Raw genomic sequence first — 11,799 nt, 5'->3', positions numbered from 1 at the left:
AGACTACTTCTTTATGTATACCTCAATAAATATTGCCCAGTTTAGTCTACATTTTAAATCAATTTAGGTGCAACTTTTTTTTTTATATATTAATTGTAATTGCTAACTTGCTGCAGCATTGCCTGGGCTGTTAGTGCTCCTTTCTGTGAGAACATTGTTTGTTTTCTATATTTTAAGATACAATTTGTTAACTGATTATATTTTGTTCTATAACTTTTTTTGTTGCATAAACACCAGATATAACATTATTACCACCTTCTTGTTTCTATATTCTCTGTCCATATTATCAGCTCCACTGAGCATAAAGAAGTAGTTTCTCTGCATACTTAATTATCCTATTACCCTGTTTTTTAATGTTTAGGATCTCACAGGACAACAAAATACCATGTATTATTTGGGTGGTGGGTTCTTTACATTTTGTTTTCTTGTCCATTGGCAAATTTTGCACATGGGGTATTTTTTAGTACCTGCTTGTTTCAAGCAAGCTGATAATGGATTAAAATGTGGCACATAAACTTTCCAACCTACTAAATGACCAGAGAGAATATTTACGCACATCCAGCACAAACTAACAACACAGTAATGGCAGTGTCAATCTTTTGAAAAGAGGCAAAATGTTCCTTGGATAGGTGGACAGCAAATTCAGTGATAGTGTAATGTCACTAGTTACATTTCTGTGCATTCAAATAGTGTAAGATATCACGCAGCAGATAAGCACTATTACTGTGTTGAGCTGGTACACATTGTGAATCAGACACAGCAGTGCTGCTGGGATTTTTTATATATTTTTAAATGTGGTGTCCTCTCAATGTCCACTCTTTTAAATAGGCACTCCTGCTAAGCTGGTCCAGCAGTACTGAACTACTAATTGTAGAACTACAAACAACTTCTTTATGATCAGTGAAGGTGAAAAAAATGCACAGTAAGTGTAGAAACAAGGATGTGATGGAAACTAAATGTCCGGTTGGTGTATTTCTTATTTGATGTTTAAATGGCTGATTAAACTTGATAAAATACAACTATTGCTAACACTGTACATACTGAGTAGCTTATAACTGAAAACTGTTTTGTTATTATGGCATTAATACAGATGATAACCTGTGACTTTGGTCACTTTTTAAGTGCAATTGTCTCTTCTCTGCTTCAGTTATTCCAGTTATTATTCTGGAATCAGTTTTTAATCCAATGTGCACAAGGCCTGCTTGAGGATTTAATTTTCTTTTCTTTTGTAAGGAAATCTTCAACAAATGTTATTATACAGTAAGCAACATCCAATTAATAAACCATAATTATGTATTAATCAGTGTTATGTAAGTACATTTTCTGTAATTTCAGTTGTGTTGATTAATTTGTTTCTTTTAGAGCATAAGAGGAAACACCATGCTTCCCATTTGCAGCTAAACACAGCTGTGGTCTTGAGATTAAGAACCAGTGGGTATTTCTCACACGAATGACTGCTTTGTTTTGGCATCATACACATGTATATGATTACTTTCACTGTAAGCTGTGTAATTATAGTAATCATTTATTGATTAATTAGCTACTTCTATGGTTTTATCTTTTACATGTTCACAAAATTGTTCAGTATTTTTCATTTTGCTGTATTTTACATATTGTTGGCTCACTCTGAGTGTCTGTAACTGTCCACCGGGCAGCTCAGTGAGGCTCCTTCATTTTCAGGCATCATGCTGTATGTTAAAGATTGGCTGGGAGGTTTAAGATTCACAGATCAATTGCAGAGTTTACGCTTGCCAGCTTGTTTCCTCTTTTGTGCAAGAAGTCAAATAAAACATGTTAATCTCCACCATACTTTTTGTGTCGTTTTCACTTTCAATATGTTGACTTTGGAGCAGTGTGCAAATCAAATATCTGTTTTCATGAGTGTTTATCTACTGATGCCATCAATTTCTATCTGTATTTATGTCATTGGTGGAGCATCTACTCAGAAAAATATATATTTTTAATGATCTCATGTTCTCAATACTTGTCAATGTAAAAGCTATGCAATATAGTATAGTATAATAAAATAGTATTGTATAATATAGTGTAATATAATGTAGTATTAGTATAGTGTAGTATTAGTATAGTATAGTATAATATAGTATAGTATAACATAGTTCAATAAATTAACAGGAAAGAAGGTGTTTTTAAACAAAGGATATTTATTTCTAATCATTTAGTCAAAAGAAGAGATAAAGTGATGGGAGAACGGGATGTGGTCTGTACAGCAGTAGAATTCTGAGTGATTCCTCACAGGTTTTTCAGCCAGTCCAGGTTTGTGCCCTGAGGGTCACACGGATGGGCTGGGACATCTGGCATGTTTCCATTATCTCGCACAGGAACTGAGAGGTGTAGTTGCAAAAATATAAAAATCAATTGAAAGATAAACAACTGCATAGCAACATTTAATACCAGTAGATTATTTTTACCTGGATAATTGTAAGGGGTTGCTTTGTTTATCATCGCTGAGTACTTAGTATAGGGGCTGACCAGTGGCATAATGAGAGCTGTGGGACAAAAGAAGAAAATCAGTAAATATTATATTATAAAAAAGAGTAAATCATTATAACACATACTGGCAGTAAAATAATGAAAGAGTCACATACAGCGTGAACAAGTATGTGCCCCCTTACAGATTTCTTTTGTTTTTGCTTTTTTGCCATACTGATACTTTAACTTGAACTTTTCAAATTATAATTTTACTTATTTAAGGAGGAAAAACTATGCAAACCAATATATTCCTGTGTAAAAATGTGTTTGCCTCTAACCCTAAAAATTTGGTTGTGCCACCCTTGGCAGCAACAACTGCAGTTAAGCTTTACAGATGACTGCCAATGAGTCTTTCACATCTCTGTGGAGGAATATTGTCTCACTCTTCATTGCAGAATTGTTTTAATTCAGCCGCACTGGAGGGAATTCGAGCATGAACGGTCTGTTTAAGGCCAGCCTGTTTGTCTGATATTTTTAGTTTGTTTGATAAAATGAAAAATGTAAGTATGACAAAAACAAAAGTAATCTGTAAGGGGGTAAACAATTTTTCACATCATTGTATATAGTACAGAATATTTTGCTATATAATATCCTGCAGAGGCCTGCTAATCCAATGACACATCACGGGCAGTAATAATGAGAAGAATGAGCACTGATGATAAGGGAGACAGACAACAGACAGATCTTAATAGAATTTAAATGTTACTAGACTTTGGGTGTTATTTTTAGAGAAAGCATACACTTTATGAAGAGAAGAACTGGGACAGCTGCTCACTGTTCCTCTCAAAATTAAGGATATTATTATTATTATTTTGAGTTTGATTTTGGTGTATGGCTGTGAACATCTTTTTGCATTCAGCAACAGGGGCTTTATATCAGTAAGGAAGTTAAATGACCACTACCCTACCTTATCCTCAACTCAACTCAAAACTACTGGATAAATCAACATCATTCAAAGAACACAGGTGTACTGTTTCATTGGTTTATAAACTTGTTCATTGGTTGGTTCATGGTCTACTTTGATGGACAACACCTTTTAAATAGTGTTATGTGCAACAACACATTTAAAATAAAGAAAAAACATGATGTCCACTGTAAGGGATACAGTCTCATCTCACTCACACAGGAGCCCGATTCCACAGGCGACTGTCACAACTGGCTCCTTGTTCCAAGCGTTCCTCAAGAAACTCCCGACTGAAAAAGAGAAACAGGTATGATTTTTTCCTCAAATAACTGATTTATAATCTGTAATATTAACCCCTGTCATTTTTGACTGAGTAGCTAATACTGTCTTCAGGTCATCCTTGGAAACTCCTACTTCATAATTACGACTTGACATGCGTTCAAGGTGTTTTTTGGTCAGGTGGAAATGGAAGCAATAAGAAAAATCCTTTTGTTTATACTTTTGGTCTATTATCATAAAACACCCTCCAAGAGAATGAAGCGTGTAAGTAACCCATAAGTTGAGGGATGTTTTAATCCCATTAGAACAGTGAATTATTATAGGCTTTTACATTTTGTTTACGTATTTCTAGTGATTTTATTAGGTAGCTAATAACAACGTGCTAGAGTGTAAGTGTTAAGCAGTTTACAGTACAAACTGCATCAATTTATTGAATTTGTTTATCAATTTAAATACATTTAAATTATTTTAAACTTTAAACTATATTAAATTATTTATTTACATTTATTTATTTACTGACGCCCCCAAATGTATTATTATTATTATTATTATTATTGTTATTATTATTATTATTTTATTATTTGTTGTTCCATGTTGCACCATGGAACCGGAGGAAGGTAATTTCGTTATACTGTGTATCTGTACTCAAATGTAATGACAATAAAAGCCTCTTGAACTTGACTTGAATTGTGGTGAGGTTCATGTGCTCTCATCTCGTAAATACGATATTTGCGGCACGATTTGAAGGCAGCATGAGATAGACCACAAAACTCGGAGCTCAGCTCGCTACAGCTACAAACACCCAACCAACAGCAGCGGCTACGATACAGCAGCAGAACCAAGGTCACACACACGAATCAAAACCCCGCGATACCGGTGGATTCCTGTTCCATGACACTCTCAGCCCCTCAGCACATTTAATAAAATATACACGAGCTAATAAATACTACAAAAAGACTCAGAAAAATCATTAAATAACGACTGTCTCGTTGCTCGAGCTCATATCAAATACTTACTGCCTGCCATGTTGCTCTTGGTTGATGTTGCTTGATGGGAATTGTAGTTTAAACCCGTAAGTTGGACCCGCATTGATTGATGGGAACTGTAGTTTAAACCGGCTGCGCTGATGACGCCTTTAAGCCGCGCGGTGTGTTGATGATAAGGAGTCGCGGCTGTTGAAGATGAGGAGAAGATTTCAGATAAAAAATGGAAGAGTTTAACAGATTAAGATTAAGAGCGAGTTAAAGAGAAAACATGCAGGGTAACCGAGGAGCAAATTAAACCGATAGAGCACTTTAGAAATGATTAGTTTACCTGCTAAAGTTAATATATAGAGCTAATTCACAAGTCAGAGCAGTTCAGTATTAATAAAGATGAACTGTTGAGCCACTGTAAGAACGGACAGCTAAAAAGTAAGCTGTGTTTAATATGTTTATTATTTCTCAAAACTTGTTATTTATGAAGTTGTAATTCGAAGCTATATTTTCTTTGTTTTAGAAAATAATACAAATATTTTTGTCAGTGTTTTAGGGCTGGCACTATAAATCGACACAATCGACAATGTCAATTATAAAAATCTGTCGACACCAAATTTCATTGTTAAATCAAACAAAAAAAATCAGATTTCTTATTTGTAGGCAAGACGAGTCTGGCTTATTTTGCTGAAATTTCGGTTCCACTAAAGAGGCTATACTTAAGCCTCGTTCAGTTAATAAATTGCAGTGGATGCAGCATATCATATAATATTTGTATACATTTAATTGAATATTGTATTGTATTGGGAATGTGTCTGGGCATTGCAATTTATTTGGGTTAATCTTAACAAATTCAGGCCAGTGTAAAATTAAATGCAGTATTTAATCGCAGATATTTTCCACAAACATATATTTGCATAAATTCTATATCACAAAATTATTATTAGTAATAATGATGCATAGGTTCCTTAGATTAAGTTACTTTTAAGTAAATTTGTAATCCCATAATTCTTGTTATGATTAATATAAATGTTTATACAACATATCAATTCACATATGTGATCATATTTGTTCAATATAAACAATATAAATGTTTGGTTAACTTAATGGTGCAAAAAGTGAATGGATATAGACAACTACCATACCAATATTTGCATACAGGTGATATAAATTAGCAAAAAATGTATTAATGCTATTAAAAGGGCAGCCAAATTTGAAGGCTGTAGGTAATGATTGACAATCCAGTAGATGAGGGAGTGTGTGTAGTGCGCAGAGCTTTCAGGCTAACAGCTCCAAGGTCATTCTGGGATAGAACAGGTCCACCGTGAAATTATAAAGCCATCAAATATACAATAAAGATTCTAATGAATTCTATAATAATCAAATGTAATATCTGAGAAACACCTGAACCTCCCCTGAACATAAGGCCCTGATGCAAGGGGACAGACAGGAATAGATGATGTCCCTCCCTCAATTCCTGCAATGTTGGGACATCTGAGGTTTTGTTATTAAGCTAGGAGTGAGGGCTGCTAGGTGAGGCCCACCACCAGTAGCAGCTATAGCTGTTTTCTTTTGGTTGCTAAAATATTTCATGCAGTTAATTTATATCATAATACACACTAAAATATGTAGTTTAACATTTTTTCTGCACATTAGACTAACCAATTGGAATTGCACTTACCATTCTGGTATATTTTTATATTTAACCTTGACCTGCTGTTATTTTCTTTTTACTTTTTTTGCTTTTAAATCAGGATATTATCAATTTTCATAATCTACTATAACATTTTGGAATGCCAATGAATGGATTAAATAGTATGCTTACGCATTTAATCAGTCTGCAATTTTCTGCCAGGCATCTTCTCGGTCTCCTAATACAAGTAGTGTTCACTTTCCTTGTAATTATGTATTTATATTCATCAAATAGACGTATAAGTAACTTCTGTTCAGCAGGATAGAAAAAAGCAGCACATTCTTTTACCTCTTTCAATATTTTATCTGCATATAATATCTGCAGCACTAACTACATATAAATATGGTCAACATGATCACTCAGACACAGTCCTGTTATAATGCTCTCGGGATGTCACATAGAGGCTTCAAGAAAGGCTTCAAGGCTTTAAGGAATTTAATACAGATTTTAAAGGCTCTGTGACATATGTCGCCATTGGCACAAATTGGGTTAATTTGTTGTACACACGGCTTGGTCGACAAAAGTAAGAAACACAACTAATAACATATATTCTCACTAAATATCAGAACATTCCACATTTAAATGTCTTCTGAGCACTTAAATTACATTTAATTCCCACATTTAGCTGTTTCTATCGTTTCAAAGAAAGACCTGTGCCCACAGGAAGCCGTATTGAAGGACATTGCAGAATTAATCATTTAATAGTCATATTGATTAATAAGGAAAATAATTGCCAGAATAGTCAAATAGAAAATAAACTATTGGTTGCAGCCCATGTGTTTGTAAGGTGCATTGTGTGTTGGTTAAATTTTAAAAGGCAAAAATATATATGGTTTTAAGGTATTTCCAAAAACACTTGTGTTTGCATTATTTACTGTGGTTCATAATGTCTCAGATTTCTGCCTTATATTATGACCTTCTCTCTGCTTGTGGTATGATGCTGTAACAGTGCATTGATTTCTGATTTGTTGTAGATGATGGAGGATTTCTCAGGCTTGGCTTTGCCGCCACTCTTTGGTGGTCACATTCTGGAGGCCGAACTGGAGGCAGCTGGAGTGGAACTGGGTCCCGGAGGTACTGAGATCCTGGAGAGTGAAGTACCTGCAGCTGGTTCAGGGCAGGATGGTGATGAGGACAGAAGAGAACTGGAGAAGAAAAAGTATCAGGCCTTGAGCAAGAGGTGCAAGGAAATTGAACAGGTAACCAAGAGCTTTGTATATACGTACAGTCAATTTTATATGTGTGAAATAAAAATGCTACTGCTAGTTAGCACCATGTTTTGTCTTTTTATTTTGATCACCTGACTTTTCAAGTAAATTTTACTAGAATCTTTCTAGGCTACTTCTTCTTAGTTGATGCTGTGGTAACACAGAATGTGTGCCAATCCAGTGATGCTACCTGCTTTAATCCCATTATCCGTTAATCATTTTACTACTTTTCCCTTATTTTTTAATGTGGTTCTAAGGTGAACGAAAGGATACTGGGTCGTCTTCACCAGGTCCAAAGATTAACACGCAGGATGAAGAAAGAGAGAAGGTAAGGGAGACGGCAAAGTCACGTCACAAAATGTATTTTAAAATACTTCTAGCTATTCTATGCTGTATATTTTTATGTTTAATACTTTTTTTCTGCATGTTCGCCAGGTTTCTCATGAAGACTTTGGACTCATACGGAGATGACTACAGAATGGCCCAGCTCACCATTCCTTTAGAAGTACGTATGCTGTTGTCCAAAAAGCCCAACCAAACTTGTTTGCAGCAGGTTTTCCTCAAAGCAAGGTCACTTTTCTCAAAAATAGCAAAGCCAAGCTTAGAAATGGGAGGACAAATTCAGTTATTAATGTTATGGGAATTTTGAAAACTTTGATTCTCATTGTCACGCTTTACTTTAGAATTGTTAGTAAACTGTAACCACAAGCTAGTGAGCTCTTCCATGTTGTTGACTCATCGTGTTTGGTGTTATTTTTGGAAGGATGATTGTGGAGCTGTTTTAGATGGTCTACCTGCTGGAGATGATGATGGTTCCTCCTCTTCAGTCCCCCACCAGTCAACAGCTGGACCCAAGAAAAAGAGGAATCGAGTTTCAAAGGAAAAAGAGAGGGATGCTCAGGTAACTGGATGTGACTTATTTTAAGTGTAATGCAATAAGCAGTTTGTTAAAATGCTTAGCTAAATGGAAATATTCACTACGTTCCACAAATACCCCCTACCCCTCAAAAAGAGGGAGGGGAAGTCTGAGACAGAATCACTAAATCCAGATGTGTAGTTTGCATCTAATTTAAGAAAAAACGTCTTATTAAGAAATAAAATAAAATTAAGAAATGTATCTGTAACGTAAAACTTATCATCATTACACAAGGTCTAATTTTGGTCTTGCCAGCACGGGGTCCTTAGATGATGTTTATTTCTGAACCTCTGTTCTCTGTTACAGACTGAGACTGATCTTGCTGTTGTGCCTGAGGCTTCACTTACTGGCTTTCCTAGCCCCAGCTCCCTCTCACACTGAGCTATAATTCACTGTATTATTATTTTTACTTATACAAAGCTTACCTATATAAAGTCAACAGTGATGTATTAAAAGGAGTGCTCAGTAGGCCAAAGTAAAAAAGAGCACAGGAAATTTGGTTAATAGATGTGTTCTTTGATTTAGGATCTGTAATTAATGCCCAATTTTTTTAAATAAACAAATGAATTTGGACATTTGGTGCACGCACACACACACACTGCATATGGGGGGGGTTATGGGTGGTTTTACATATATACTTATATGGATATACTCAAGTGGATTTGAATATTTCATCCCACACAGCAATATGTTTTCGGTCAAACTAACTGGAGGGGTACAATCTTATCCGGACGTCGTCCAGGTCTTAGTCACAAGGTGTAAACAGGTTATAAACAACAACAAAGTATGCTCAAGTGTGGACATGACTGACTGGGTCCTTTTTAAAACATTATTATACCTGCATAAAATAGAATTACTGAAAAAATGCCCTAATACCCAACATATGCAAACAGTCACTCTAGTCTGAGTAAAACAAAAATCTGGTAACAGTTTATATTTATTTGATCATTTTTACATTGCAAAAAATACAAATAAAAACAGACAGGAATAAGAAAACAGCAGAGGACACAGTCTTTATCTGTGTTTTCCATAGCGGTTAAAGCGCCGGTACAGGTAACTGATTCTTTTCTCTAGGTTGTGTCGGTCTTCAGTCATCATTCGATCTCCCACCATTCGCTTCTTCCTGGTGAGCCGCTGAAGCTCATTCCCACGGAATCCTCGCACCCAGGCAGGGCCAATGATCAAGTCCTTGGGATGAGCCTTAAAGTCACCTAATGCCATCAGAGAGAGAGAAAGAGTACTGTAAATCCCTCTGGAAGATTCACAGGGGCAAAACTTTATTTTTGATCAATCAAAAATATATATTTTAATAAATAATGCTGAAATTACAACAATATTTACACCATGCACACATTTCACAAGAAAGCATGATTCCTTTTAAACTCGACACAACAGATAACCACAGAGCCCCACAAGCCAAAAACTGCATTATGCTCGCTCATGAGGAACACATGCATGAATATGCAGAATAACTAACACACATATTCTGTGTTTTTTGTTTGGGAAGCTGGCTGTATAGATCAATTGTTTACAATAACTTGTGTTTGATTTATGTGAAATAAATAATATTTTTTCATAATATGGATTCCAGTGAAATACCTTTACACACAAAGTACTATTTAGCTGATTTGTTAAAAAAAAATGAGGAGGAATGTTATCAGTTCAGAAATTTTACATCACCACATTGTAACGTTTCTTTACAGAAAAAAGCTCAACACTAAGATGCGTTTTTGTTTTGTGCATTTTGGCAGAGCAGAGTGAAGTACACAGGCAATTTTTCAATTTCCCTCTCTCTTCACATATCAAGTTTTATATATATATATATATATATATATATATATATATATATATATATATATATATATATATATATATACACACACACACACATACATTGCAGGATGTGTAGCGCTGTCTTGTAAGGCAAATTTAATAAACATTTTGTTAGAAGTATAAATTGTTAGAACTCACCTAAAATTCCTATGTTGTCGTAGACTCCAAACATGCTTCTTTTCTCAGTCCACCGGTCCACTTGTTTTAGCTTCGGAATGGCATGCATTCTCACCATCGAACATGTCCCTAAAAAAAAACAAAAAAAAAAACAATAAAAGTAAGCTATAAAATCGATATGGATTTAAATTATTTTAAACACATTCATATGCATCATCCATTCTGCCTAACGCAGCCTAGACTGATTTCAGACTGAGCAGTGTAGTCATAACAAAGCTCATTTATTTATTATTTATTACCCTTAAAAGTACACAGTAACCAAAAAGGCATAGTAACCAAAACAAGAGACCATTGCAAGAGGTATAGAGATGCTAGAAATCGTTTTCTTGGTTTTTGGTGCATAAAACTATACAGATCTCATAAACTGGTGTCCTGAAAAACAGATCCAGTCTATGAGTCCTTTAACCTTAATAAAAACAGAGAAACTACCAACACCCTCTAGGTTTCTGCTCTGTTCCAGCTCCCACCTACACCAATCAATCAAGAGCTGAATACAGATGCAGATGTTGGGATACTGGAAGAGAGCATGGATATATTACTGGTGTAAACATTTGGACTGTTAGGAGCAGGGGTGGCAATACATCACATTAAGTCACACACCAGCACAACCATCACATTAAGAGCACACACACCAGCACAACCATCACATTAAGAGCACACACACCAGCACACAGGTAACCTACAAGCTTTAGAAGACACACACACACACACCTGTACTGAACTGTCTCATACAGTGCAACAGAGACACTCCAGGTTTCAGTAAACTCCCAAGTAAAGCCATGTCTGATCCTGTTTAAAATAAACACACAAGAAAGCAAAAAAAAAATCGGTTTAGAGTCTGACACAGTTTAACCTTGTCCCGATAAAGCAGGTCATTAATCTTCGGATCACAGAGACAGACAGAGGCTGAAAAGTCTTACTCGATGCAGGAAGGTAAAGTCTATGTGAATTCAGTCAGAAACCTCCACACACATTCCTGAACCTCCAGAATCAGAGTTTAATCAGACTGCCGGAGAATCAGCAGCACGCTGACAAACCAGCGAGCGCCCGCACACCGCAACGGAAATCAACCTCTCAATTCAAAATTAAAGTCTCCTTTGTTTTCAGCACAGCCCGCACACTCGACAAAATAAAAGTTGTGTCTGTGGAGTGCATCGTTTACAGGACAAAATTACAAAACAAATGTAACATTTTTTCGTTTTATTTTGGACAATCCTAAAGTATGGGGACGTTTGTATCAGAGACCATTCAAAAGATGTGTTTCTTACAGCACTTTATTCATCATTGTAACTCATGAAGTTCCTAAGTGACGCATACTGCACTGT

The 11,799-nt window shown here is 35.5% G+C and overlaps 3 protein-coding genes across 3 annotated transcripts; 1 reads left to right on the top strand and 2 right to left on the bottom strand.

Annotated features, from left to right (window-relative positions):
* Nucleotides 1–2,142: 2,142 nt before the first annotated feature.
* ndufa3 (NADH:ubiquinone oxidoreductase subunit A3) lies at nucleotides 2,143–4,784 on the bottom strand. Its single transcript, XM_007254515.4, has 4 exons — nucleotides 4,690–4,784; nucleotides 3,613–3,684; nucleotides 2,430–2,507; nucleotides 2,143–2,342 (listed from the first exon to the last, which is right to left on the bottom strand). The coding sequence occupies exons 1-4, from the start codon at nucleotides 4,760–4,762 to the stop codon at nucleotides 2,251–2,253; spliced, it is 315 nt and encodes a 104-aa protein (XP_007254577.2). The 5' UTR covers nucleotides 4,763–4,784; the 3' UTR covers nucleotides 2,143–2,250.
* A 31-nt stretch (nucleotides 4,785–4,815) lies between these two features.
* Nucleotides 4,816–10,043, top strand: tfpt (TCF3 (E2A) fusion partner). Its single transcript, XM_007254513.4, has 6 exons — nucleotides 4,816–5,085; nucleotides 7,315–7,539; nucleotides 7,806–7,876; nucleotides 7,984–8,053; nucleotides 8,312–8,449; nucleotides 8,771–10,043. Exons 2-6 carry the CDS (start codon nucleotides 7,315–7,317, stop codon nucleotides 8,843–8,845), a joined length of 579 nt encoding a protein of 192 aa, XP_007254575.3. The 5' UTR covers nucleotides 4,816–5,085; the 3' UTR covers nucleotides 8,846–10,043.
* On the bottom strand, nucleotides 9,384–11,554 carry mrpl51 (mitochondrial ribosomal protein L51). The gene is made up of 4 exons (XM_049480296.1): nucleotides 11,395–11,554; nucleotides 11,186–11,263; nucleotides 10,436–10,543; nucleotides 9,384–9,675 (listed from the first exon to the last, which is right to left on the bottom strand). The coding sequence occupies exons 2-4, from the start codon at nucleotides 11,253–11,255 to the stop codon at nucleotides 9,479–9,481; spliced, it is 375 nt and encodes a 124-aa protein (XP_049336253.1). The 5' UTR covers nucleotides 11,256–11,263; nucleotides 11,395–11,554; the 3' UTR covers nucleotides 9,384–9,478.
* Between the last annotated feature and the right edge of the window lie 245 nt (nucleotides 11,555–11,799).

This window comes from Astyanax mexicanus, chromosome 6 (assembly GCF_023375975.1).
Source record: "Astyanax mexicanus isolate ESR-SI-001 chromosome 6, AstMex3_surface, whole genome shotgun sequence".
In the NCBI taxonomy this organism is placed as follows: domain Eukaryota; kingdom Metazoa; phylum Chordata; class Actinopteri; order Characiformes; family Acestrorhamphidae; genus Astyanax; species Astyanax mexicanus.
This window is presented reverse-complemented; position numbering and strand designations above follow the sequence as displayed.

Excerpts from the sequence above, each read along its gene's own strand:
- ndufa3 (XM_007254515.4), bottom strand. The coding sequence starts at position 4,762 with ATGCGGGTCCAACTTACGGGTTTAAACTACAATTCCCATCAAGCAACA. Across the intron at positions 2,508-3,612 it reads CTGTGGAATCGGGCTCCTGT|CTCTCATTATGCCACTGGTC; the intron begins GTGAGTGAGATG and ends TTTGTCCCACAG. Across the intron at positions 2,343-2,429 it reads AACCCCTTACAATTATCCAG|TTCCTGTGCGAGATAATGGA; the intron begins GTAAAAATAATC and ends TACACCTCTCAG.
- tfpt (XM_007254513.4), top strand. The coding sequence starts at position 7,315 with ATGATGGAGGATTTCTCAGGCTTGGCTTTGCCGCCACTCTTTGGTGGT. Across the intron at positions 7,877-7,983 it reads AGGATGAAGAAAGAGAGAAG|GTTTCTCATGAAGACTTTGG; the intron begins GTAAGGGAGACG and ends CATGTTCGCCAG. Across the intron at positions 8,450-8,770 it reads AAAAAGAGAGGGATGCTCAG|ACTGAGACTGATCTTGCTGT; the intron begins GTAACTGGATGT and ends TCTCTGTTACAG.
- mrpl51 (XM_049480296.1), bottom strand. The coding sequence starts at position 11,255 with ATGGCTTTACTTGGGAGTTTACTGAAACCTGGAGTGTCTCTGTTGCAC. Across the intron at positions 10,544-11,185 it reads TATGAGACAGTTCAGTACAG|GGACATGTTCGATGGTGAGA; the intron begins GTGTGTGTGTGT and ends GTTTTTTTTTAG. Across the intron at positions 9,676-10,435 it reads CGACAACATAGGAATTTTAG|GTGACTTTAAGGCTCATCCC; the intron begins GTGAGTTCTAAC and ends TGATGGCATTAG.